Genomic DNA, 26,720 nt, shown 5'->3' on the forward strand with positions numbered 1-26,720 from the left:
CTGTAGATAGCTTACTTAAGTATATAATAGTCTACTAGATCTTATAGATATCTTAGATACTTATAGGGATATCTTATATTATACTATTAACCGCTATAAGAGTCTTTATATAAGTCTCTATCTCTCTCCTTACCGCTCTTCTAAGCGATAGGAAGTGTTAGTATATAAGTTATTAAGAAGATTCTATACTTCCGAAAGACTCTAGGTCATATATCATTATTAATTAGGATCTTAGCTATTATAATAAGGGTACTAAGCTCTAAAAGTAGCTATCCTATACTATTAGTAAGCTTAATTTCTATCCTCTTATTTACTACCTAGGTTAGTAAGATATATATAATAATAGTATTAAGAAAGGTATAAAGTCCTTATATACCTTATACTTCTAGGATATTATATTAGATAGCTTATTAGAAGGTAATATTAAAGTTATAAATCTAACGTTATAGGTTAACTCCTAAATATTTAGCTATATTAAGACTAGTTATATATTATATTATAACCATTATATGGAGTATTATAATGGATAATATAAGTATAGAGCAAAACGCCTGGATAATCTCCCTAATAAAGTTAATATCCTTCTTCCTATATACTTTTATAACTTTATAGAGTTTAAGATCTATAATATATACTAGCTAGTATTATAGCTATCCTATCTACTTACTAATATCTATAGTATATATAATATTTTCATAAAAGGAATCTTATAATTATATGAATTTAGCTATAATAGCTATATTAGAAGGTATCAAATCTATAGATATTAAAGGTAATACTCCTTCTAGGAATTACTCCTAGGAAGCTAAAATAAGGTTATCTCTAGCTTATTTATAGGTTAGGCACTATGAAACTTCTAGATCTAGTTTATAATTACTATTAAGGTTAACAAATCCCTATATACTAGCAAATTTAGCCTATAACTATAGTTTAATATACTACAAGTTCTAAGAACTAGGCCTAGTAAGGCATATAGAAGTCTCGACTAGGATCTTAGATATAATAGACACGTCGTCGAAAGCGTATTAAAGCAGGGTAAGAGAGTTCGTAATAGAAGAAGCTACTACTAATATTAAAGATACGTCGGCAGAGGAGTAGTCAAGGCGCCAGGCTTATAACTGCCGAACGTAGTAATAAGCTTCCGGGAGCGTTGAAAGCAGTCTATAGTAGGTGGCTATATAAAGGAAAAGAGTGCCTTGTTAAAATTATCTACAAAGGAGACAAAACGACTAATATTTATAGACAAAGGAGCTGGCCAAAGCGTTAAATAGCCTTATACAGCTATGGCATGTATGTGGCTAATATCCTTAGAAGCTCTATAGCTTCTGACACCCTTTGTTTCCGACAACTTCTTATTTGACGATGCTTCGGTGGAGAGGTCGCTGAAATTGAGGAACGAACCACAGATATGTAGCTCTTTTCATTACGCTTAAAAAAGAAATTTAAAAAAAAATAAAATAAAAAAGAAAGAAAGTCTCATCGTCATTTGTCCTCTTCGGCTTACCTTGCGATCCGGCTCGAGACAACGGTGGTGTTTCCATTGGCCCAACACCCCGTCAGGGGGTTGTTGACCATGATGCCGTCCCATACGATACCAGCCCATCCCACCGTGTTAGGTGCGGCGATCTGGAGCAAGACATCAAAGTCGCCCTCTGTCGTCTGGGATGGCGATGCGGTAAGCGATGTTTTCGGGGCTCACCCACTCGGAATAGCATATGGCGGTGGTATTGTCGCAATAATTACTTTGTCGTCGAAACTTCGGCTGTCTGGGAAACAGGTACGCGGATACCAATAATTACTCCCCAAGGCTAAGGCCGTCGCAGCAAGATGGAGGGGCCCTATCCTCTAAGCCTAAGGGAAAAAAGGCAGATGCTCTTAGAAGGAAAAGACTATTTAACAGAAGGAGGGCGTCTAGCATTGAAGCTCGGTAGTTTATAGTAAATGTCTAGGAGGAGTTCAAAAAGAAACCTTGAGATAATATCTAGTAAAGCTTATAAGTGCCCGAAGCTACGCCCATTGCATCTCACCAAGTATTTTACCCGGGTCACATATAACTGGTCTTGAAGGCTTGCTACCTGCATCTCGGACTCTGGGACGGCTGAAAGCGAGCTTTCTATCCCGGCTATGATGATGACCAACTCATCGCTTACTACCGGTGGCCCGGCCAAATCTCAATCGATGTCACGGTAGCTCTGGAGGGTATGCGGCACTGCCGACAAGCTACGTGCATGATGGACAATTCGTTGATGCGCGTATGATTTCGCGGTTGATAGGCTGATTATCGCTGATTGAGCGCATTGTTGATAATTTCTGATGAGTGCCAGACCTTCGCTATCGGAATAGCGATTCGACAATAACGAGGTACAGATTGTATACACATGGGAGGGTGAAGGCACGTGTGGGGCCCGCGAGCTTATTATGCTTATAATTGCGGAATCATGCGGGTGGTGCCTTTAATATTAATTAGACTCTGCAGGGCATAGGAACCTCGAGTAATTATTGCCGGTATTCTTCAACTTTTCCCTCCTCCTTCGAATCAGGTTGGACGGTTCGAGATCAAGCGAACAAGCGTCCTTTGCTGGCTATTCTACCATGTGTTGCTGGCTCAATCTTGGCATGCTAATTTCTTCTATTAGGTATTTAACTCTGTTATTCAAGCCACATTGACGTTTCCCTATGCCTCGTCGTTCCCTTTAGTTCACATTCTTACGATACATTGCGTGCGGGTAGATTCGCTGAGCGAGGAGCACCGTTGGTTGACCACCCTTTCGTAAAACAAGGCTTCTGGCTATCTAGGGTTGGCACCTTCAGGGGCCATGTCTACGTTCGGACTCTGCTATAAATCAAGCAACCAAACGAATATCTGTGGCAGGTCTGCTCCGTCCCCTTTACCGCGTAGTCTTGCAACGTAAATAGTCATCCTACTTCACTCGGAGGACAAAGGCTCAGTGCTTCGAGGTTTGAGAAGACCTGGCAAAGCGCCAAGATCTTGGTAGCAGATGTTAAGTTTTTGTGTATGTACACAATGACCCTACGATACACAAGCTCAAAGGTTCGCGAACCTAGGAAAAGAAGGACACGAGGGCTCCACCAGAGAGAACTTGAGAGGGGTGGGGGTGGAGAGAAAGGGCCCGGTCAGGTTGCAGTTTAGACGTTGACAGTCGAGCCGATGGGGCCGAAGCGGATGTTGGACCAGATGACCTTGCTAATCATATTATTTCGTTAGCTTGAGCGATCTTTTTTTTTGCCCGACATTTTACGGTTTCGACTCACGCATTAGGGTACTGAGCCTCAACGTCGGCCGGGACGCCAGAGTCCTGAGGACACGGGCCACGGTCACCGCCAGGCTGGCCAGCCTTCTCAGGGGGGTAGCTCGAGTCGAGCCAGAGCATATTGGCGTAGTGCTGGAAGGAGAAAAGGTAAGCATCATGGACGCGGGACGTATATAACTAGTGGCAGTTGCGGGGAGAGAAGCGGGAAAAAAAAAGGGGGGGGGGGGGTTAGGTAACGTACATCATCCCAGATGGACATGACGAGGACCATGGGAGTGCTGAGGGCCGTGTTGATGGCATCGAAGCCGCCAACCTCCGAGAAGCGGTCACGGTCATCGAAGGCCTTGAACAGGGCACTGCACAGCTCAGGGGTGATAGCGGCGCTGTCCGCATCGATGCCCTCGACCTTGGGGCCGGGGATCTCAATCTTCTTGCCGTCCTGGACGAAGAACTGGGTGAGCTTGTTCTCCTCGAACTGGCTGACGACGCTGTTATTTGATTTGGTTAGCATCAATCATTTGACTTCTTTTTTCTTTTTTTTTTTGGGGGGGGGGGGGAGGGGGCTTCAAGCACGGTGTACTCACGTGAACTTCTTGCTGGTATCGACCGTCAAGCCGGGACCGTAGAAGTCCTGGTTGCCCATGCGGTAGGGGTTGTAGTCGCAGCCGTTGGCATCGCAGTCACCAGCGAAGCGGTCCTCGGAGTAGGTGCCACCGCAGTTGGTGGTCTCGCAGACGTGGTATTTAGGGTTCTCGCAACCGTGCGGGGTGAAAGCGAAAGCATACTTGTTCGACTCCCTGGTAAGAGAGGGTCAGCAACGACGGGAACCACTCGAGCTAATATACCATTGCTGCCCAGGCAACAAAACTTACCAGACGTCGATCTCAGCGCAGCACCCGCCATAAGGACCGACACCGGCATTGGCATCGTTGGTGGACGGCTTCCAGCCCTCGATGTTGCCCTTGCCGCCGACGAACTTGAGGTCGCGTGCGCATTGGGCGTCGCAGTACTGTTTGGAGGAGGGTAGTTAGCAAAAGGGGACCGTCCGTTTTCGCAGCAGATAATAAGGGCACCCGTCTCGGGTCGTTGAACTTACCCCAGTGCCGAACTTAGCACCGGCCGTGTTGGTCGGGTAGCTCGACACACCGCCATCCTCCTCCATGGCCACGAAGTAGAGGGCGCTGTTGAGGCCGCACTCGACGGCCGAGAGGTCGACGTCGAAGGCCAGCTCGTTGCCCTTGAGGGTGAACATCTGGTACTTGTTCGCGCCGTTCATGAGGTAGAGGCGCGAGCCAATGTTGGTGCCGTACTCGTGCTTAGTGACGAAGGTGAGCGTCAGGGCATTGCCGCTGGTCGAGGCGCCATAGGTGCCCTGGTAGTCGGCACCCTCGAGCGCGCAATTCTCGGCGCAGTCGGTGGCAGAGCTGCAAGCGTTGGTCCACTGGTTGCCGTCGTAGCAGTTCTGCGCGTTCTCGTCGTGCACCCAGCGCCAGTTGGAGTCGATGACGACCTCGCCGTTGACCTGTTGGCAGGATCCCGGGGCCGTGCACTTGGACCAAGTGAGCCTGGGGTGAGTCTCGGTCTGCAGGTTACCCGCCTGCTGGGCCGTGGCCAGGCCCACCAGGGGCAGGGTCGCCGCGAGGTACTGGAGGTACTGCTTCATCTTGACTGCGACTGCGAGAGAGCAACAGACTTCTGAGGAATTGGAGGCTGGTTGAGCGGTGGGAGAATGCACCTGTCCAAGGCGCCGCCTCATTTGCCTTTTTATATTATCATGAGTCTCTGCCAAAGATTCGGAAGACTGCTGTCCAGATCCGGAACCTGCCTGTCGGGGGCAGTGGAAAACTGAGCCGACTTTCCATACCACTTGTCCCTTGACTTGGAATTGATCAGCCAACGGTTAATCCGATTTCGTCGCGGTATCGTGCACCGAGAGTCTTGGCCGGACCGCCCCAGACTGGGCGACGCCAGCGGGAATAGATTGGGGCGTCAGTAGAAATCTGGGGTACGCGCCCCGTTCGCGGCCAGGGCAGGGGGGGAGGGGGTGGTAGGGGAGGAGAGACTCGTCCAGGGTGTCGCTGTGTTGCTTGAACGCATTGAGATATCACGGTCCATCGGCTGTGGTTGGCGGCTCAGTACTCCGTACCCGGCGTCAGACCGCGATCATTTCTCTTCCGGGTCGTGATCTGCACGCCCAGCACGGAGACTGGAGCCCCGCGGTTGTACCGCCGTCCACAAGCGGTCCCGCCGCCGCGTGGAGGAGAAACTCTGTTGGAAGGGAAGGGTAATTTAATTGTTTGTTGCTAATCAATAAAATCGGGCCCCTCCCCGAGCAATGTTGTTGATGCCGCTGCCCTAGCAATGCCGGGCAGGGCCCAGCACGGCCCCATTGGCGGGTGCTGAGACTCTAACGGGCGAGGCGCCGGCAGATGGTGCCGTAGATGCTTCTTGGCATCCCCTCCTGGGTTGCATCCTGGATGTCCTGCTCCCGGGACACGGGGTGTGGTGTTTGTTGGCACGGCCCCAGATGCGTTTTCCGGTGCTCTGACACCCCTTCTTCCCCTCCCGCTCCCCCCCCCCCCTTTTTGGCTCGGTCGCCACCCCCAACAATTGTTCTCTTCCATGGCCGGGCTGGGATGGCTGTCCGCGCCTCCTCATGAAACGTGACGCCGCTGGAATTTATCCCAGAGATTAACCAAACGGAAGAGTCGGCTCCGATTCGTGGAGAGCCAACGCCGGCACGTCTCGGCGTTGTCTTCTCATCCGCATCTCTGGGCGACTTCCTCGCTGGAGTTCTCCAGCTGTCAACCGAAATGTCTTTTGCCAAGCGTCAGGTTGTCGGGTCGCCTCTCGGTCAGGTGTTGCCAACCCGAGGCAGATACGAAGATAGATGCATAGGTAATAATCATACACGACGCTAGATCTGTGGCCATCATCCTTCCGCGGGCTAGCCCGGATCTCGCATTCGGTGGTAGCATCAAACACGCTGTTTGGTTTTTATTAAACTTGATTATGCGTCGATAAATCGATGGGTGTAGTTCAATCTCAGATCTCTCCCTCCTGTTGATCAACCTTCCAGGCGTGACTCAACCGGTCTCCCTCAGCTCCTATGATTACTTATCCGTGAGGATTTGAAAGAACTAACTCCCGCGTTCATAGCCACCAGAACTGACTGATCTGACGGGATTCGGAGCCTGATTCCATGACAAACATGGACGCGAGTTTGACTCGGTCGAGGTTTCCGCGGTTCAACCTGCTCGGGGCCCGGTTTCGTGAGCCGAATACTTGATATAAGGGAAAACCCAAATGTCGATGATTCCGATCAAAGGAACTTGCACTATTATATCGTCTCTGGAAAGGGTTAAAATCAACTTAGACAATGCTATCTTCAATGTGGCGAAGTTTCGCAAGGTTGCGAGACGTGGACAACGATTTCTCTATTACCGAAGCATAATTAAAAAACCTCTACCGAAATGTCTACCTAATTATTAGGACCTAGGTTGCCGGCAATGTCGCAATTGACAGATGGGAAACAAGAACAGTGAACAAGGGCCATCCAAAGCAAGGAAAGGAGCCTCTGACTCCGTATAGCGCCGCTTTCGGAAACCCCTTTTTCCCAAAAGAGAAGAATAAGAACAAGAACAACAAGTTCTTTGCGTTTAACAACCCTAGCTCCTCATATTCTACAACCCAATCTTCGCCTCTGCTCCCGCCCTGCCCCTAGAATCTGAGTGGCCGAAACGGTATATGGAGTATCAAGTAATTAAAGTGCAAGGGACTCTGCTGCCAGAGTCTCTCTCAGACTTCTCCGCACTCTGCTATTGGTCACCATTCTTCCGCGTCCTCCAAAACGCTCTCAGTTGCCTTCTCACTGAGCATAAATATCGGGAGAACAGGGAACGGACCGGGAACGCGAGGGAACGCGCTCGCATCGACGACTCGAAGACCTCGGACGCCACGGACTCTAAACTTAGAGTCCAGTACGGCCAGGGGGTCGCTGTCGGCGCCGATAGCACATGTGCTTGTGGGATGGTGTCCAAAGATCTGATTCTTGATCCACTCCCGGTCGGCCTCGTCGTCGCAAGTGCCGTCCGCAGCCGGCGTTCCCGGGCAGGGCGGTTCAACCGGGATAATGGGCCCCAGCGGAGCAGGAACGTCAGCAAATGCACGGCGTGCCCACTTGACCGTGTCAAGCTCGGCGTTCAGATCGAGTTCAGTGCCTGCGTTGTCCTCTTCGAACAGGTGGAAGTTGATCTCGGGTGTGTCTCGGGGGTCGGCGCTCCTCAACAAGACGGTGCCCGATCGGCTCTGCGGGTTGATCTTGACCGTTGACAGCCCAAACGTGTTTGGGGGGTCGGCCGGTACCGAGTCAGTGGGCGGCCAAAACCCGCGCAGAGCAAAGGTACCGCCAACCAAGAAAAAGTCGCGCTCGTCGTAGGCAGCATGAGCGCTCTTGCGGAAGATGCTGTCCAAGGGAGGTCCTACCGTGTAGGGCCCTCGTCCCTGCTTCCAGAGTTCTACGCAGGGGTCGCCCGGCGCCCCGTAAGTGCACGTCGGAGCGTCCGGATCGGGTGCGGGCTGCTGGAAGTCCCGGGCAGCGTGTCCCACAACAGGCACCTCGTAATTGTCCTGCAGGTTCGCGCCAACTCCGGGGAGGTCGACAACCACATCGATGTCGAACTGGGCAAGCTCCGACGCGGGCCCGATGCCAGAGAGCTTAAGCAGCTGTGGCGAGTTGAAAGTGCCACCGGAGAGGATCACCTCCTTGCGCGCATACGCACGCCCGGTGGTTCCCTGGTTAGAAGCTGTGTGGCGGGGGTCTGCGCTATATACACTCTGCCCTTGAAGAAACTCGACGCCGTTCGCCCTAGGCTTCTTCTGCGGGTCGTCTACATCGGCGAAGAGCACCTTGGTGGCCAACGTTTCGAGCTGGACAGTGAGCTGGTACTGCTTCTGCCCATCCGGACCCACCGCCCTGGCGGTCTCGAGGATATAGTCGCGGGAACTGAAGCGTCTCCATGCTGCGTCCGCGTGCAGTGGGCTGCCGAAAATGCCCTCGGTCTGGTCGCGCTCCGGAATAGGACCGTTGGGGTCTGCGAGCACATTGGTGGCGATGTCGCTTGGGCTCTGGCCAAGGTGCCCAGAGATGGCTCCGAGGACGGCTAGAAGATCGTTCTGACCAGCCCAGGAGGTCTCGGTGCTCATAATCGTGTCGAGGTAGCCGTTGAATCCGTGACCTGGAGCCCCAGGGGTCAGGTAATGGTTCTTCTCGATGCGCTCAAAAATCTCTCGCATATGTTCTGGGCTGCAACTCTGGTCAATGGCAAGGAAGAAGAAGTGTAGAAAACAGAAGTGCCGTTTTCGTTTTTTTTTTTTTTCGTCCTTACCTCCATGTTGTGTCACCAGTCAAGTCAACAATGTTTTGCCAATCACTCTCGCTAGGGTAGATCGTCGACATAGCATTGACGGCAGAGCTTCCCCCCAGAGTACCGCCGCGAGGATAATAGATCCCCAGCAGGGTCGAATTAGGGGGCGGGTCCCGGCCGACATAGAACGAGCCATCGGGACGGCGCCAGGTCAGATGGTTGTGCTGCAAGTTCCGCGTCTCGTTTGCAAAGTTGAAGGCGAAGAAGTCCCAGCGCAGAGTGGGATCGGTGTAAGCAACCCCAAACAATGAGACAATCTCAGAATTGGTGTTGTTGCTTTGATCACTCCCCGCCTCGAGCAGCAAGACAGAATAACCCGCCCGTGCTAGGTTGCTTGCGAGAGGCCCTCCTCCAGGTCCACTGCCGACGACGATGTAATCGTAATACTTGTCGTCGCTCTCGCTGCCTGCACAGCCCTTGTGCGCCAGAACCCCGAGCCCGATCAAAAGCCACCTGAACATCATTTTGAAAATTGGGACACTGCGGTGAGGTGCAGCCTGTGTTTAACTTTGGTGTCCATGAAGTTTGCCTATATTATTACCTGTTGAGGCTCGCTGGGAGTCTCTCTCTCTTATCAGCCTCGTTCGTATTTCTACGCAACTTGACTAATCCCGTATTTCAAGGGACTATTGAGCAACCCCTGGTAGCGTACGACTTTGCCAAAGCTGCGATGCTGCGTTGAACCAGGATTCAGTTTCCGGACTATTCCATCTCGAGTTCTCGAAGCCGCTGTTGCATGGTTCGCGGCTGCACGTTGAACAATCCGTCGCAGCCCCGCTACGGCAACGCTTCCGAGAAGACAAGGTATTGGGTAAACGTTCCATGGGTGCTCTGCAGTTGGCAAGCCACAATGCACCTCATTCCCATGCCCACGACGCCATAAGGCGCCCGGCACTTACACTTGTCTCGATAGCTACCTACAGAATACAATTGCTCATCTATAACTAGGTGTCTTACATCTAACCCTTTATTGCCTATTAACCGAGGTATTCTACTTGAGGAACATGATATTAACCATTCCACATCTGATGTGGCCACAAGCCATACGCTCTGTCCAGTCAAACAATCGGGAAGACCGTAACCAGTATTACAAAAGCTATAGACCTGATAATTAGCCGAAGAGTACAAATCTTAAATACTATTTTCGTCGGCACAAGCAAGGGAATGTGATCCCTCATCGGTGTTTCTATAATTTAGTTATGTAAAGGCAGAATAGGTTGTTTTGGAGGGCTTCTTACAGGCTGTGACTTAATTATTGTAATTATAAGCACATGTGAATGGAAGAGTTATTCCCATCGTGGACTATCCTGTTCAGGATGCCCGTGAAAGCAGAAAATGGTCTCGTCCTGCGAGACCCTTAAACAGCTACAGCGGCGAAATTAAGCCTTGTCCATTTGCTAAAGAGGCAAATGACAAGGCCAAGACCAGCACCGCCAATCGAGATGGCGAGTGCAGCCTTGATGCCTGCCATGTATGCAATCACGATGCCGGGCACTTGATTGTCAGAGAAGACCATCCGTATCATGGTAGCTCCTGTAGCGACGACTTTGGCTGGGTCAACATCCGGCGCGGTAATCGGCAAGGTGTGAACCAAGCGATTGACAAAGGCAGCCTGGGCAGCTGTCACGAAGGCGGAACCGCCGATACACTGGAAGACTGTTTATCGAGATAGGCCGCCGAAGCCCCTCCACGGTCAGAAAATATATAGACAAGGAAGGGCGAATGAGAGGATTGAAGCAATGACTCACAGAGGACCATGGCAGTCACCGATGAGATGTCCTCGGGCTGCGCACTCGCTTGTCCGGCAATGATGGGAATCTGGAACGCAAGGCCCCAACCGATGCCGGCAAGTAGCTGGTATCCAACCCACTTGCCTACGCCGGTGTCAATGTCCAGAGTGTAGAGAAGCCCCGCCGCGATGACGGCAAGCACGGCACCGCCGACTTCGATAGGAACAGCAAGGCCAGTGGCGCTGATGAGCATGCCGGACGTGATCATACAGATCGTCGTGGCGATGATGAGGGGGAGATTGTAGACGCCCGACATGGTGGGTCTGGCGTTGCCAATACTCTGGAAGTAAATTGGGATGTAGTAGATGACGAGGTAGTAGGACCCGACGAAGATGCAGGCGAACAGACAACTGATACAGATGGCTCGCTGTCTGAGCAAGCGGGGAACGATGACGGCTCGCTCGCCCTGGAAGTGCTCCCAGAGGATGAAAGCTACTGTTATTAGCACGAAGCCCACGAGCAGGCCGATAACCACGCTGCTGTTCCACGGCGCAGTCTGGCCGCCGTATTGAAGGGAGAGCATGAAGGCGACGATGGCACCCATTACCAGGACCACGCCAACGGGATCCATCTGGAGAAGTTTCTCCCTCCACGGAGCGGCGACGGGCTGCGCGGCGCTAGGGGTCCGAAAGAAGCAGACTATTATGAGGGCGGACAGGCCGCCGATGGGGAGGTTGATCCAGAAGCACCAGCGCCAAGTGACCTTGTCGGCAAAGACCCCGCCAATGAGCGGCCCTACGACGCAGGCAACGCCAAAAGACATGCCCACAAATCCCGTGTAGGTGGCGCGCTTGGCAGGCTCGGCGACAAAGGCGACGATGGTGTAGGCTCCGGTGCCGATCCCTGCCGCTCCGAGGCCGTTGACAGCACGCCCCACGATGAAGGCGGTAGAGTTTGGGGAAACGGCGCAGATGAGACTGCCGAGCTCAAAGACGGCGATGGCCGCCAGGAAGGTGGACTTTAGCGGAAAGTAGCGATATGCTTTGCCCCAGCACGACTGGAAGCCCCCGTCGGTCATCAAGAAGGCAGCACTGTACCACGACACTTTGTCTAGGCCGTGGAACTCATCGGTGATCTTGGGTATCGCGGTCGCGACAATGGTCTGAGAAATAGTGCGGAGATCACGGTCAGTGGTCAGTGTCAGTAGAGACATGCCTCGCATCGCCGTACCAATCCGCGCAGCGACTAACCATATCCAGAGATGCAAGGAAGATGCCCATAATGAGCGCGAGAATGATGGATACAAGCCTGAAACCGGTGGGATATTCGGTCGTTTCGGCCTTGGCCGCCTGCTTCTCGTCCTCGGCTGCTGCGGCTGCATCGGGCGGCGAAAGCTCATCGCTAGCGAAGTTGCCGTTCTCCTTTTCGTCGGACGTCGACGGCGGGGCTATTAAATCAAGGGTTTCGGCAGGTGTCGAACTATTAGAATGTTCATTCTCAGCGACCAGAGGTCCGCCGGTTGCAGTGGTTCTGGCACCCGTCGGACGGCCTAGTTCAGTGCCCATCGCAGCCCAACCAGCGTGACAACGTGGGTTTAGTGCCCTGGTTGAGCTTTGTGTAATTAGCAACAAAGGGAAGCGGTTGCCCAGCGAGGGAAGGAAGCTCCGAGACGAGGTGTGTTGGCGATAAACAGGATTCACTTTGAGAACAACTCAAGTCACAGAACGAACAAAAAATGGTACATAGGTGGATTTACGTTTGTTTATATTCTAGGGGGATTTTTCTAGCGAGTGGCCGAGAAATAACCAACCTATTTTGCTGCTCTTAGTGTGGATGAACGAGTTCATATCAGAATGATTCACGCTAGTTAGTTGTTACATACACCCCTCACTATTGCTTTTTAGACGCCCTATCCATGTTTCGCTTGTCGATAACTTGTCACTATGTTTCTAATTACTCATTAGTCAACAGAGCCAGAGCAACTACTGTTCGAGTAAACTACAAGTTATAAGCTCAGCTGCCCCTGATAAACTGAAAGAACTCTATACTATCAGGAGCAGCTCTTATTAGGCTGGTATGTAATCAAGGAGTCGGTGTTAAGCGTTTAGATAATGGAAGCACTAAGTCACAAGACACCACCAACGCAGAATGCACAGAGGGATCTCCGTTCTGGGTCACCAGGTATGATCTGGTCGGTACGGCATGCACACCGCACCAGTGCTGCTCCCTCTGGTCACAAACTTTAGCGCAACATCCTTTTCCTTAAATCTGATATTGCGAAACTGCAAAAGCGACGCCGCAATTGCTGCTTCTAGCAATTGCACCTAAGTAGGCCGTAGGTATTCATTCTGACACACCCCCCAGATCGAGGAAAGAGGCTTGACTCGATCTGCCTCAATAGTACTCCTTTTTCGACCCAATGTACTCCCTTGGACGTGCCCCCTGCCTAGCACTCCTTCTTAGGACGTACCCACTTAGCACTCTACCTTTTTAGGATATACCCCTGGCTTAGTATTCCTAAAGTGCTCAATCTTGGTCTCGGAGTCTGATTCGAACCTGGGGCCTCTCTCGTGCAATCCTGGCTTATGTGCGCCGAGGAATTGCGGTGCTCAGACCGCTACGGCAACCGGGCTCATAACTGCGAAACTGCAAAAGCGACGCCGCAATTGCTGCTTCTAGTAATTGCACCTAAGTAGGCCGTAGGTATTCATTCTGACAGATATGATGTGCTGGACTTACCAGTCACCTTGGGCATTATGTGCCAATTGTATTAATCCCTACAAACTCTGTTGACATTTGACGGTATGCTACCATATCTATCTTGAGAGACATGCTCTATACGGAGGTACATATAACGATCTGGTTTCCTGTCGCAGGGTTATTGCCCGACGGAAAGCATCCATGTGCAATATTCCCGTATGCGCAACCTGGAACGCCTACCATTGTTCAATGCGGTAGTAAGTTGATGCACATACAAACGAGCTTACCTGATGAATCAATACCCGTGTGTAGCCGATGCAGATAAGGAACAGTGCCAACTCGCTTTTTGCTGATTTTGCGCAGCCAGTTTAACCCTTGCGTTCGTATCTTTTGCGTACTAGTAGTTTATTTAGCTGTCAATGCAAAGAACACAAACTACTGGCTCTGTTGTTTCTATCTCGTCGAGTGCTCATCTCTGCACGGCAGAATGCAGCGTCGCGCAGCCCGTTGAAACCATTTCGCAGAGGAAAAGAGATGACGGCGCCCGAGTTTGCTCCAAAAAGAGCCAGAGGAAAATGACGTCACAGGGTGAGCTGAGTAAGTCGCCCGCCGAAGTAAGCAGGAACCAACTTCGCCATGCCTTGGCATGCCCGCTACAAGGCACCGATTTCGACTTGCCTAAACCACGATATGTTCTGCTGAGGCTCAGCAGCATTCGTATCATGGGTCGAAGACGAGCGCCAGGAACCCGCTCCTCGCCCCCCCCAGCTGAGTTTCGCCCGTGCCGTGACGATGACGGAGAAATTTCCAGACGTCGACGAAGATACCGACATCACACGAAAGAGCATTAGTATCGAGGAAGAAAACGGCTATTTTGGGCCTAATGACGCAGAGACTTCCGGCGCCTCGCCGGCGGGACTTCCCCCGGAGGACGCCGTCCCCAGAACCCCGGCGACCGAGCAGCCTCCCTCGCGGGCCGTCGTCGAGGACGCGCCCTTCCTTCCGCTAAGCCGTCACCAGTCGGCCATCCGCCTTCGCAGACTGAGGGGCCCGGCACTGCCCTCGCAAGCCGACCCAGCCGGGTCCGTCGGGCAAGAATCACTCCGAGGACGCCGCAGGTCGAGTTCGGAACCCCAGCGACCCGCGATACCCGCGGCAACAGCATTGGGTGCGTTACCAACAGTGGCGGAAGCCCCGCCACCTCGGGCTCGAAACCGCAGGTCCGCGTCGGTAAATTTGCCAGCAAGGCCACCGCTGCCCCAGGGCCAGGCGTTGGATAGCGACTGTTATGACTCGAAAATTGTCGACTTCCTAGACGTTGTTGGTAGGTCAGCTTTCCCACCACAACTTGTCTCTCTGGCCGTGCTGTCTTAAGAGGCTTTGTTTTCCTTGTTTCGTTATTTTTCTCGAGCAATGCACTAATTAACGGGCCGACTTTAGATCCCGAGGTTGCCACTCTTTCGTCCATCACCAACATCCAAAATTCTCTCTTCGTTCCCTCCCTTGGAAGATGGGTAAACCGCAGACCGACATACGAATTAACTCAGTTCCCTCAAACGCCCGGCGCGTTTCTCGGGCCGGAAGAGGACATGAGGGCCGCAGAGTCCACCGCGGCAGGGCAGTCAACCTCGGAGCCTCGCTCACCCAACCTCGCGTCGGTGCTGAGCCAGCCTCAGTACGCCATCCTTCCCAACGACGCCTCCTTAGAGGGCTGGCCAGAAGAAGACATCAAAGCCTTGAATAACTACGTCCGGCACATGCTACACTCCCGGCGGTCCAAGATAAAACAGAGGCTCAAGGCGTTTGGAAAATATATTAGGAGACCCCTGGGCTTCCTCGTCACGCTCTATGCTACGCTGATAACCCTCTTCGGCCTCGCCTGGGTGCTTTTCTTGATCGGGTGGATCTATGTCGGCCATCGTCAGTATTTTGCCATCCAAGTTATCGACTATACCCTTGTCGCCCTGTTCGGTATCGTCGGCGACGGGCTCGCTCCCTTTCGTGCCATCAACACGTACCACATGATATTCGTGGCCCATTACCGTAAGTTCCCTTGCCTTGTTCACATGTTTTACCCTCAGAAATCAAGAACAAAGCCGCTGATAATAGAGCTTTCCCCCTCTCTGTAACCCAGACCGAAAGACATGGAAGCTGCGCAAGAAGCTTCTACTCCCTGAGTTGCAAGACAGCAATGATCTGCCGACGGCCAGTAGCAACGAACAGTCTGATCGTGACCTCGAGGATCAACCTCAGCAAGGATACAAGAAAAAAGACGAGTTCTTTCCCGTGCTGTCGGAGAAGGAGCAGTCTCGGCTAGTGCACCACCAAACTAAGCTCGCGAAGTCGCACACGTTCTACAAGCCACACGAGACTGAAACACACCACGCCTTTCCCCTGAGGTTTCTAATCGCCGTCGTACTTCTCCTCGACCTACACAGTTGCTTGCAAATCTCCCTCGGCATCTGCACGTGGGCCGTCTCGGCCCATCGTCTTTCGGCCGCAGTCACCACCACCATCTTGTGCTGCTCTATCGCGACCAACATTGTCGCTGGAACCCTCATCACGATCGGCGATCGTCGGACACGCAAGCGAGATGTCCTCGAGAGGTTACTAAAGCAGGATCTAACCGGTGAGGTAATGAAGAAGATGAGGAAAAAGAAGGAGAAAGAGGCAGTAAAAGAGGGAGCAAAAAGAGAAAGCATGGATGGTGCCGCAAAGCCTGGAAGGTCTTCGTTAACAGCTCATCTGAGAATTGCGACGCGGACGGACAAGAATCGAAAGAGCAATGAAAACGGAGCATGCAGCCACGGGCCGGAAGCGTCCCAGAGTATCACTGGTGCGGATAGCGAGGACCAGCTCCGTCACGACCGCTCGAGAGCTCAAGGAGCGCCCCCAGGCTCCTGGTAGCCTGCGGGTTGACGACAGGTTCTAAACACGAGAACACGGCGTCCATTAGATGTATTAATATAATAGAGAATCTCCATTTCCAAGAATCTCCATTTCCAAGAATCTCTATTTCTATGTCATTTTATACGCCTTCCTCTTCTTTGATTCTTGGCATGATTTATGATTGATATACAGAATGAAGGGCAATAGGGATGTTGCATACTAATACCAGGTATTTCATAATCTATCGAATAGTTCCCGCCACTTCGGGTTCAGACACGTATTTTATAGTTGATCTGAACCTCTTCCCGGTATTATTATTGGTTTGCCGATGGATCATGATTTGTGTCAAAAACACAAGCACCATATCTACTGGCACTGCCGACTCTGTGCCAAAACATGTCAGTATAATTCTAAATAATTATGCTATATTTATGCCTGAAGGTCACGAGCAACATTTGCTGAGGTGTTTTCTCTCCGTATTCGGTCAAGAGAAAGAGGGCTCAAGCAGAGACGAAATCGTCATATTGACAATAATAGTAAGCTCGGTGTTGCTAAGAACTCATTGTGCCAGATCCAACTATTAATACAAGACGCTGTCAGTCGCTCCTCGAAGGCATAAGAACCAATGTCCGCCTTGGAGCTTGAGCTGAGTAGCCTGCGGGGGGGGGTTTCCATGACCCTCTACCGGTTTTGGCGTCCTCAACGAACCTGATTCGAGTCATTGTAGATTTGTAAAGATTCTTCATGCGAAGGACAATGCTAATACAATGGACCTGATAACTAGCCAAACAAAAGGTCTTGAAACCAGGGCCTGCCTGGCTAGAACACGGTAGACCAAGGCCCGACAAGCCTGATGATTCCTTTAGACGATCATTAATAATCAGTTGTCACGGAGGGTAACATCACTTCCACGCGCGTAGTTACGTATTCCATGTCCCTTGGCCATCGGCTCCACGTCTATTAATTATAAGTGCACCCGACTACGTGATGATTATTATCGAATTACCATTTCACCATTAGATTGAACACCAAAGAGTTGCCTATTCTCTAGGTTTCTTAGGGGTGGTGGCCTCAAACCAGACAATATTCACGCCACCTCGTCATGGGAGGGGCAATAGTCCCAGAGCTATCTGCAGCTGACCGAAATAGTAGAGAACCCAGACAGCGGGCTGCATCCAAGCGCGATGCGAGGAGGCCGGGGAGACCAAAAACCGATCAGCCGCGAGGATCGCGTCCGATCCTGAGAACATGAGGCTGCCGGCAACGACCCGGCTGCTGTCCACGGTGAGCGCCGTGAGAGCCATGACCAAGATGGTCAAGGAATACAGAACGACAGGCGGCCGTAGTCCCTGATCGATCCGCGGGACCAAGATGGTGATCATGACGGAGACGAGCAGGATCAAGGACCCTGCCGCCGGGGCACGCCAGCTCCGTAACAGAGCCCAGGGTCCTTCCGTGATGTTGGTGTTGTTTTGGAAGAAGACAACAATGTACAAGAGGTGAGCCACCAGGAAACTCGCGAGACCCAGCAGGAAGGACGCGTCGTCGTCCCAGGCGAGAAAGGCGTCGCCGAGGGATCCCAAAGCCAGCGCAGCGACTAGGAGGAGCGGTCCGCCCTGCACGGCGGCCATGGCGGAGAGGAGTGCGGTGGAAGCCGTCTTAACAATCATTCGCCGTCGGCTGGGCCGCGAGCGGGCCATTGCCAGGTAAAGTACGGCGGCGCCAACCGACCCGGTCAACAGGGCGGGGTTCGCTGTGGACAAGACGCGCGAGGAGGACATCGTTGATGGGTGTTCAATATGAAAGGAAGGTGGTGGAGGAGGCGCGGCGCTGCTAGTTTCGTGTGTATTGGGGAAAGCCCACGGTGAAAGGAGAAACTTTCAAGCTTGCGCAGTATTAGAGAAATCACTAGAGGTACGGAGCGAGTAGTAATTAAACAATTAGTGTCCATGGTCTGTCTAACTAAACCGAGGTATCAATGAGAAATTCCAGTCTTGGCATTCCATGTGACTGATCCTGGTGCCGGTCAGACAGTTTATTAGTAGCAAATGGAGTTAGAAGCTGAGTAGCTTCCAAGCAAAAAAGAGACGACGGACACAGCCAGAAGCCTCCTCTTGCCTAGTCAAAAAAGACGCAATATTAGTATTCATTAATTAGTGGACCTTTACAGCACAAGTAGCTATCTTTCTCCTTGATCCTCCAATCGACTCCCAGGTTGGGTCTCCATGCCCTGAACTTGCTCCTCAGTCAGCGGCGAAGCGTCGACCGGCTCAACTGCTTCTCATGATAAAGACTGGAAGCCACTCCAACCTTGATTTGTGGATATACATTACTATTCAAGTCTTGAGAAGTCTGGGGCTCAATATGCCGCACACACTTGAATCTCATCTCGTTTTTCAGCTGGCAAGCAACACACTGCGATTTCAAAATGTGTCTGTCCTTGAGCGTCTCCAAGAGGCGATTGTCTTCTCTCAGTTGATTGCCCGGCGGCTCGCTCATAGATGTCCTGTCTTCGTCTCCATCCTAGACTTGGTGATTATTACATCGTGCTTTGTTGACCAAGCTCTCTGCGCTACCTGTACGTAATTAAAGGCACCTTTCCCAAACTAGCTGTCCCGAGGCGAATGGTAATTAGGCGCTGCTTTGCCAATTAGGTACTTCGCTGTTCGCATCAACGCTGCCACCCGGCTTGTCATCTCCGGCGAGATTGCTGCTGACATAGTGGAGATATTAGCACCGCCTCCAAGAGCCGCTACCAGGCAAGTTGGCTCGCTCTGGTACACTCAAAGCAGGTTGTGTTCTATTGCTCTGGGGCGAAGCTTCAAAAGAGCGTCACGGTCGCGCTCCGGAAGTTGGGTGTCGAAGTGTTGGCCGGTGAGAGAGTGAACCCAAAACGTCGGCAGGGAGTCCATTGCGCTGGTCATCTGGACGCGGGATCGAGTGCGGCTGTCCGTATGTTGCTTCTTGGTGGCGTGTCCCAGATCCCTGGCCACGATCGGACAGTTCGACTGTATGTACATACAAATTTGGCTGAGGAAACATCTGGTCCAACTCTCTTGGAGTACAAACACAAGGCAGATATGTAATAAGATACCCTGACTGTGGTGTACGCTTCGCGCACCTCTAATCGAGGCCCACAGTAGGCATGAAGCTTCGCTTCAAATGCACCCTCGATTGTGATAATTAAAGTAGAGAGGGAAAGAGCACCGCGGGATGCCAAGAGTGTAGCATCCAATGTGTGCACAGATTAATCTGGAGGATTAATTAATGAGCCGTTTATGTAGTAGCGAAGCTCCTTCGCTCTTCAATGTGTATACACAACTCAGAGACTCGGAAATTGAAGCTTCGCTTCAATTAATGACGGTGACATGCAGACTTACAGCTTCGGCCACAGGCCTGCAGCCTTGCATTGATTTCGCTATCATAATTAGTCTCATGCCCAACGCGATGATGCCTCTTGTACCGTGGTTGTTTTGCCGTCCTCCGCTGTACTGACCATGGAGTCGCGCACTTGGGTGGCTTAGAGCTCCCGTGGCCTTCACTGCCATGACGAATTCATCCGAGGCGCGGCCACCGTAAATCGAGCCAAGCTTTTTCAAGCATGCCAAGTCTCGGCAGTCCCGTCTCCCAGAAGAGCAAAGAAACAAGTCGGCCACTGCAACATGGGCCCCCCCTCCTCCATTGGCCAGCGTCTCCAGGAACAGATATACAAGTGTCGGGTGCGCTTACAGAAGGGAGTGGTGTTGCGACTCTCTAGGATTCGAGTAATCAATTAGTGATAATCAGAGCAAGAAGTAGATTCATGCAGTCATATCATGTTACAGTGGGGTCAGAAAAGTGTTTGCCCACTTCAACCCTGGTAAGCGACTTCCAAATCGGGTCAACCAACTACCCCCTCTTCAACTTTAACGACAGTTACACCGACTTTTCTATCTTCAACCTCCTCTTCAATACTATAAGATGGCTCCCAGACCAAAGACTACTCGTAGGGAACTTATAGAAGCCTAGAGATCCCTAATTTACGGCCTCCATTTGGCCGGATTAAAAGGAGGTACCATTGTAGCCCGTACCGGCTTGTCAAAACAGACTATCAACTATACTATCTCGAAAGTTGAATACAACCTTACCAATAGAGCTAATAAGCTATTCCAATCAAAGCCTAGATCTAGAAGACTATCTAAGTTAGATAATCGAGCTATCCGGCATCTTCTATAGTATATAATAATCTACCGAATAGATACCCTTAAATCACTTATAACGCCTTCTAAATCCGGCTAGCAGATTAGTAACTTTACTGTTTAAGCTATCCTCAAGAAGTCTAGAAAAGGTCGTCGTAAGGTATAGAAAAAGCTATACATTTTAGCCATTAACATGAAAAAACGGCTCCTCTTCGTTAAACAGAATAAATAGACTCCCTAGGCCCTGGTTTACTAGTTAGATAAGGCCTACTTTGAAATTGGCCAGGAGAGCCGTATAGTCTACATTATATAAAGCCCGTAAGAGGAATACTATCCTGATTGTCTACTCCCTACCTTCAAGAGTGGCCGAACTAAAGTTGGCGTTTGGGGCTGTTTTTATAGGCTATATAAGGGACCTCTTGTCATCCTACCCTAGGGTACCCGGTTAAACCGACTCGAATATACCAACCAGATCTTTATACTACACTTCCTTCCTTTTTATAACAAGATGAGGTCAATGTACGGCTCTAGGGTATAATTATAAGAAGATAGGGTAATATATTACTATAGGGGGTTTGTTCAACTATTGAAGAGGGTTGCCGAGGTTCGGCTACTCTAATGGCCACTATAGAGCCTAGACCTTAGTCTAATTGAAAATATCTGGCACTGGATAAAGGTAAAAATCTCTGAAAGGCGGTATCGGATTAAGATGGTGGCTCAGATGGCTATAGCACTATAGGAAGTCTGGAGCCAAATACCTGTTAAATTCCTGGTCAATTTGACTATAGGTATAGGGAAAAGGATGGATCTTTTGGCTTAATTACAAGGTGGCCTAATCAAGTACTGAAATAGCTGTAGTTGTAATATCAATTTGGTAGCAGTTTGGCCCTGTTTTGCGTGTTCTGTATGTCTTTGAAGTTGGAGGGTGGAAAAAGTGGGTGGGCAAACACTTTTCTGACCCCACTGTACCAATTATCGAGGGGATTACCTGTCGCCAACTAGCCCACCCAGGATTAAACAATAAATAGGAGAAAGATAAAGACGACAAAAGAAGGGAAAGGAATGGAAAGTAAAAATAGCAAAGAAAAAAAAAGGAAAACAGAAGGAAAACCAAAAAGAAACTTAAGGTATGTGATGATGGAATGCTCACACGGGCATCGAGTTCGGTTGTCAATGCAACGGATATTCTACACTACAACTCGCCAGTCAAATGGGAGTTGCCACGAGCCCAGACGTTGCCAGAACGGCAGTCCATTCCCAGGAAACCGGGCCGCAAGAAACAAAAAATTTTTCTCCCATGGATGCCCCACCCTGCATGCCACTGCTGCAAATCAGCGCATGCGGCATATTCTTGGCCCGCTGGGGAACCTGTCCGAACCAGGGGCGACGGGGACGTGGAAGAAGCGCACGTGCTTCGTTCGGTTTCGTCAAACAGGGAATAGTCAGTCGTGCGAATGCTGCGCAAATGCCTACACAGCAGTACTTGTATGTATTCCGAACCGTAAAATATCCCCTTCCGATAAGCTTACCAAGTATGTGCCTTATTTTAGGTCCGAGCTTGCCCGGACAGAGCCTAGGTCGGGCAGGGATCGTGCTCCAAGGCTTCAATGTGGCCTGCTCAATTATAGCTTCTATCTGCCTTTCCTGCAGAGTGAATTTCACTTTCACATGGCCGGGTACAAGGGGGTCGCGGTGCCAAACATGACCCCACTGATGGAGCGATATGCAGCCGCGTAAAGCAGAGCCTGGAAAGCGGCAATCGACCAATAACTGACAGCCCCTTGCCTCCCAAGTTCCTGTTATCAGTACGTAATTTAGTAAAAGAGCGGAGGGAATCCCACTTCGCTTTTTACCTCGGGGGGAAATTCCTACCTCCAAAAGAGTGCAAGAGCGGAGAGAAAAAGGTAAAAAGAAAAAAAAACCGCTTAAAACGGAGTCCTTCAGCCGGATTTGTAGCCAGCGCGAATCAAAGTCCAACGAACTGTCAACGTCCAAAGCGCCACCGGATGCTGCAGAACGCCTGAAGGTAGATTGGGAACCTTTTATCCGTCTCCCTTCCCCCATCTCACCCCATAACCCCCAGCAACGCTTCGTCGAGTAACCTGGACGCCGTCCTCCGGCCATGAGCGCCCAACCCGAAGCCCGACTACCGAGCGCCGTCGAGGTGCCTGGGATAGGCGCCGGACACGAGTCGTCGTCGGACGATGGCGATGTGCTGCTGGAGTCGATGGGTTACAAGGCCGAGCTGGTACGCACGCGGTCGACCTGGCACATCGCCTTCATGTCGTTCGTGCTCGCGTCCATCCCTTACGGCCTGGCCACCACGCTCTACTATCCGCTCCAGGGCGGCGGCCCCGCCGTTGTCGTCTGGGGGTGGCTGCTCGTGAGCCTCATCGTCCTCTGCGTCGCCGCGTCGCTGGGCGAGATCACGTCCGTCTACCCGACCGCCGGCGGCGTCTACTACCAGACCTTCATGCTCGCCCCCGCCAAGTTCCGCCGAGTCGCCGCCTACATCTGCGGCTGGGCCTACGTTGTCGGCAACATCACCATCACCCTGGCCGTGCAGTTCGGCACCACCCTCTTCTTCGTCGCCTGCGTCAACGTCTTTGAGAAGCCCGGCGTGGACGGCGAGCCCGTGGGCGTCTGGGCCGGCGAGACCTATCAGGTGTTCCTGACCTTCCTGGCCATCACGCTGCTGTGCAACGTCGTCTCCATCTTTGGGAACCGCTGGCTGCACCTGCTCGATGTAAGCCATCATACCCTTTGCCTCTTCCCCCCCCCCCCCCCCCCCAAACCCCACCCCGTTCTCCTCCCTCCTCCCCCTTTGCTTGCACCTTCCTACTTTCCCAGGCGTTCTGGGAAAAAAAAAAATTGCATGGACTGACTGCGGAACCAAATCTCCACAGACGTTTGCCATCTTTTGGACCTTTGCTGGCCTCCTGGCCATCCTCATCACCGTTCTCGCCGTCGCCAAGGAGGGCAGGCACAGCGCCGATTTCGCCCTGGGCGGGTTCGAGGTCACCTCCGGCTGGCCTGCTGGCTGGTCTTTCTGCGTCGGCCTGCTCCACGCCGCCTACGCGACCTCGTCGACCGGCATGGTCATCTCCATGTGCGAAGAGGTCCAGCGCCCCGCCACCCAGGTGCCCAAGGCCATGGTCATCACCATCGTCATCAACACCATCGGCGGCCTGCTCTTCCTGGTGCCCCTCATGTTCGTCCTGCCCGACCTCGCCATGCTCATCGCCCTCCCCTCGGGCCAGCCCGTGCCCACCATCATCAAGTCCGCCGTCGGCTCCTCGGGCGGCGCCATCGCCCTGCTCCTCCCCCTCATGGTCCTGGCCATCCTCTGCGGCATCGCCTGCACCACGGCCGCCTCGCGCTGCACCTGGGCCTTTGCCCGCGACGGCGCCATCCCGGGGTCCAAGTGGTGGAAGCAGGTCCACCCCACCCTGGACCTGCCCCTCAACGCCATGATGCTCTCCATGGTCATCCAGATCCTCCTGGGCGTCATCTACTTTGGCTCCTATGCCGCCTTCAACGCGTTCTCGGGTGTTGGTGTCATCTCGCTGACTGTCTCGTATGCCGCCCCCATAGCCGTGTCCATGCTCGAGGGGCGTGCCCACGTCAAGGGAGCCAAGTTCTCCCTCGGCAGGATGGGCTGGCTGTGTAACGGTATCGCCCTCGGTACGTGTCCCCCATCCCGCTCTATCGCCTTTCCTCCCCTATGTTTCTTCCCGCCCGCCCTCGCTAACGGTTTCTCCCCCCCACCCCCCCTCCAGCATGGTCGATCCTCGCCGTCCCCCTCTTCTGCATGCCTGCTTACATTCCCGTCACCGCGGCAAGTGTTAACTACGCCCCCGTTGTGTTTGTCGGTTTTGTTGTCATTGCTTGTGCGTGGTACGCGGCCTGGGGCCGCCGGAACTACCGTGGCCCGCCGACCGAGAGCCTCGGCGAGGATCCGATGCCCGCTGGGCAAGGTGCCGGTAGCTCCAAGAAAGACTAACGCAGCGCTGCATCTCGTGTTGTCGTGTCTGATTTCTTCCGAGTATTATTGTTACACCGTATCATGGTCGCGAGGCGTTCAAGGCGTCGCATGTCAAGAGGGTCCGTTCAACACCCCGTGTCCCAAAGCAGATACGCCCTCCTCCCCTCCTTCTCAACTTAGTTTTGGGCGCAAGCACCTAGGTCAACAGAACTATCTTATTCGAAAAGAATTGCTCTTGAAATCTCCCCGGTTGGCGTTCCATCAGTTGAAGCGAAGCCGTGAGAAGAAGAGGTATCATCCAAACCCACTAATGTCTGAACTGTGTGTGGCCGGCGAAGATTGTGACTTACCTTAGAGACCGACGATCCGTCCTTTGTTGAACACTCGGCCACCGATATCGGTTGTCTCATGGCCCCGGAAGAAGCATCCATTCAAGACGGCCATGACAGGTATCGAGCGTCGACGTTTGGTCTCTTAACCTAGCCATAGGGGTAATTAGCAGCCCCAATGCTGAGCACCGACTGCTGCTCTAATTACCCTTTCTGTGACGCCGGATTTCCAGGGGCGCAAGTAACACATGACCATCTAGGTGAGCGTGTAGAAGATAATTATCCTATGGCAGAAAGGCGGCGAAGCGCGGTGTGCAACGGCCTCCTGAAATTAACGGAGATACCGTCAACCTGACATTCTAACTATTATTAAATCGGACACCCCCCCCCCCCCCCCATTAACTACTCCCTCTCTGCCTTCTCGAAATAACGATCCATCCTTTTCAGGATGGGTGATCGTCACGTGTTTTTAGGTGAGGTATATTAGCATCGATTGGCTTTGTTCGGTTTCTTCCTACTGCCAAAAGTAAAACCTGAGGTCTCGAATTGCGCGCCCTAATGGTGATAGGCACTTGTCGCGAGATCAAAACAACCACGTCAGCTTGGTGGATGTTTACGCAAAAGTTTTCACGTTTTCAATCCCCAATCTCTGCTTGATGAAGTATCATGCCTCAACCGGCGATATAGGGCCACGATACAACACCAACACGTCACCAATGCACCATCCTCGATCAATGGAATATCGTGTCGAACACGCGATTTCCCACCGCTGTGTAGTTTGAAACGTAATGCTCCCCCCACGGTTGCATCCAGGTGTCTGAAGAAGGAAGAGAAAGAGAAAAAAATTGTCAGCTTAGCGCCCTGCGTTCACAGCGGATACGAGCCGAAACCCGTAATACACTCACCATACGTGGTCGCAGGCTTTGTCCTGCACAGCCAGATGAAGGTCTCGTTGGTACCTTGCATCAGGTCGTCCCTGGGGAACTCCTTGACGACAGCAGCGTACTCATCCTCCGTGACGCCGAACTTCGGACCCTGAAAGTCGAGCATGATCCCGTTGTACACGACCTGGACGCCTAGCTCCTTGAACAGCGCGATGCTCCCCTCTGTATGCAACGCAATGGAATCCCAAACCAGCTGCACTCGACGTTCCTCCCACCGTTTGCCGTCCTCGTGAGCCCGGAGAAAGTCGCGCGCGGCGATGGCGCCATCGACTTCAAATCGACGGTCGGGGCTGACGAACGGGGAGCCTTCGGTCTGGTCCCATCCCAGGTCATGCAGGAGCGCGGCGACAGCATGCACCTCGGGGTCGACGGTTGCCCGCAGCGTTTCGTTGTGCTGGACAACGAGTGCACCGAACAGCCACGAACGCATGACATGCTTGTACACGAAGTCCTGCGCGTGTCGCTTGGCGAACGCGTCTGCGGCCCGCACGATAGGGGTGTCGACGACCGAGATTCCGCCTAGGATGCGCCTCGGATACCACCTGTTCTCGCCGCCAATATAGCCGCCGGAAGAGGGAAGAGCTCGTGTGAAGGATGAAAGGAGAAGAGAGACGATGATGAGATGCAGGGAGAACAAGATTCTGAACATCTTGGCACGGGTTGCTGAATGATTCCCAATTCAAAAAGTGGTTCTTTAAATAATTAAGGGTTTCAGGGTTTCGGTCTTGCCGCTCGACGGCGTTCTGCGGTCAGCTAGAAGAGTTTTTGAGGACATGGCGAATGCCGTCATCTTTTATACACATCTCTCGACATCTATTCGACTAGGCATTAGTTGTAGAGCTTGTGGTATAATATCCGTGGGTCATCGGAACTTACTTACCTAAAATCTTCCTCCGAGTCGCCTCGGATGTTGCAATGACTGTGATGATGGTCTGCCTCCGAGCGTCCCCGGAGCTTTTCAACACAGAACCGCTGAGTGTTACGAGTAATACTGGTTGAGCTTCCTTGTCCTTGCTACCTCTCCAAATCTCTCCAAGAACTAGACGCTGACACGTTGAACTGGTGTCAATTTCGTTCCGGGCTGCGTTATTAATTAATAACAATCACGTAGTAATATTAGATCTTGCTGTCATTGCCGTAACCAACGAGTCTCTCCGTATTATGCGGCAGTTGAGCATAACAAAACAATTATATATTTAGACTTCTTGCGCTTGAGCCTTTTTGGATGACACACCAACCGGGCTTGGGCAACTCCCCCTACTTGGAC

The 26,720-nt window shown here is 52.1% G+C and overlaps 7 protein-coding genes across 7 annotated transcripts; 2 read left to right on the forward strand and 5 right to left on the reverse strand.

The window, feature by feature from the left end:
* Positions 1-3,147: 3,147 nt before the first annotated feature.
* Positions 3,148-4,935, reverse strand: MYCTH_97137 (glycoside hydrolase family 7 protein; the record flags this gene model as incomplete). The annotated part of the gene is made up of 6 exons (XM_003666459.1): positions 3,148-3,205; positions 3,274-3,404; positions 3,514-3,760; positions 3,857-4,069; positions 4,145-4,281; positions 4,369-4,935. The coding sequence occupies 6 exons, from the start codon at positions 4,933-4,935 to the stop codon at positions 3,148-3,150; spliced, it is 1,353 nt and encodes a 450-aa protein (XP_003666507.1).
* Positions 4,936-6,930: 1,995 nt separating this feature from the next.
* On the reverse strand, positions 6,931-9,228 carry MYCTH_2311258 (GMC oxidoreductase-like protein). The gene is made up of 2 exons (XM_003666460.1): positions 8,660-9,228; positions 6,931-8,577 (listed from the first exon to the last, which is right to left on the reverse strand). Exons 1-2 carry the CDS (start codon positions 9,160-9,162, stop codon positions 7,098-7,100), a joined length of 1,983 nt encoding a protein of 660 aa, XP_003666508.1. The 5' UTR covers positions 9,163-9,228; the 3' UTR covers positions 6,931-7,097.
* Positions 9,229-9,931: 703 nt separating this feature from the next.
* Positions 9,932-12,385, reverse strand: MYCTH_2311259 (uncharacterized protein). The gene is made up of 3 exons (XM_003666461.1): positions 11,679-12,385; positions 10,447-11,590; positions 9,932-10,354 (listed from the first exon to the last, which is right to left on the reverse strand). The coding sequence occupies exons 1-3, from the start codon at positions 11,991-11,993 to the stop codon at positions 10,056-10,058; spliced, it is 1,758 nt and encodes a 585-aa protein (XP_003666509.1). The 5' UTR covers positions 11,994-12,385; the 3' UTR covers positions 9,932-10,055.
* A 1,198-nt stretch (positions 12,386-13,583) lies between these two features.
* Positions 13,584-16,171, forward strand: MYCTH_2311261 (uncharacterized protein). Its single transcript, XM_003666462.1, has 3 exons — positions 13,584-14,452; positions 14,569-15,171; positions 15,263-16,171. The coding sequence occupies exons 1-3, from the start codon at positions 13,921-13,923 to the stop codon at positions 16,033-16,035; spliced, it is 1,908 nt and encodes a 635-aa protein (XP_003666510.1). The 5' UTR covers positions 13,584-13,920; the 3' UTR covers positions 16,036-16,171.
* Positions 16,172-17,117: 946 nt separating this feature from the next.
* On the reverse strand, positions 17,118-17,798 carry MYCTH_2130416 (uncharacterized protein; the record flags this gene model as incomplete). The annotated part of the gene is made up of 1 exon (XM_003666463.1): positions 17,118-17,798. One exon carries the CDS (start codon positions 17,796-17,798, stop codon positions 17,118-17,120), a length of 681 nt encoding a protein of 226 aa, XP_003666511.1.
* Positions 17,799-22,030: 4,232 nt separating this feature from the next.
* On the forward strand, positions 22,031-24,507 carry MYCTH_2311263 (uncharacterized protein). Its single transcript, XM_003666464.1, has 3 exons — positions 22,031-22,941; positions 23,102-23,879; positions 23,975-24,507. The coding sequence occupies exons 1-3, from the start codon at positions 22,318-22,320 to the stop codon at positions 24,196-24,198; spliced, it is 1,626 nt and encodes a 541-aa protein (XP_003666512.1). The 5' UTR covers positions 22,031-22,317; the 3' UTR covers positions 24,199-24,507.
* A 479-nt stretch (positions 24,508-24,986) lies between these two features.
* On the reverse strand, positions 24,987-26,344 carry MYCTH_2311264 (uncharacterized protein). The gene has a single exon (XM_003666465.1). The coding sequence runs from the start codon at positions 26,100-26,102 to the stop codon at positions 25,377-25,379; it is 726 nt and encodes a 241-aa protein (XP_003666513.1). The 5' UTR covers positions 26,103-26,344; the 3' UTR covers positions 24,987-25,376.
* Positions 26,345-26,720: the final 376 nt, after the last annotated feature.

The sequence above is a fragment of the Thermothelomyces thermophilus genome, chromosome 7 (genome assembly GCF_000226095.1).
Source record: "Thermothelomyces thermophilus ATCC 42464 chromosome 7, complete sequence".
Taxonomy (NCBI): domain Eukaryota; kingdom Fungi; phylum Ascomycota; class Sordariomycetes; order Sordariales; family Chaetomiaceae; genus Thermothelomyces; species Thermothelomyces thermophilus.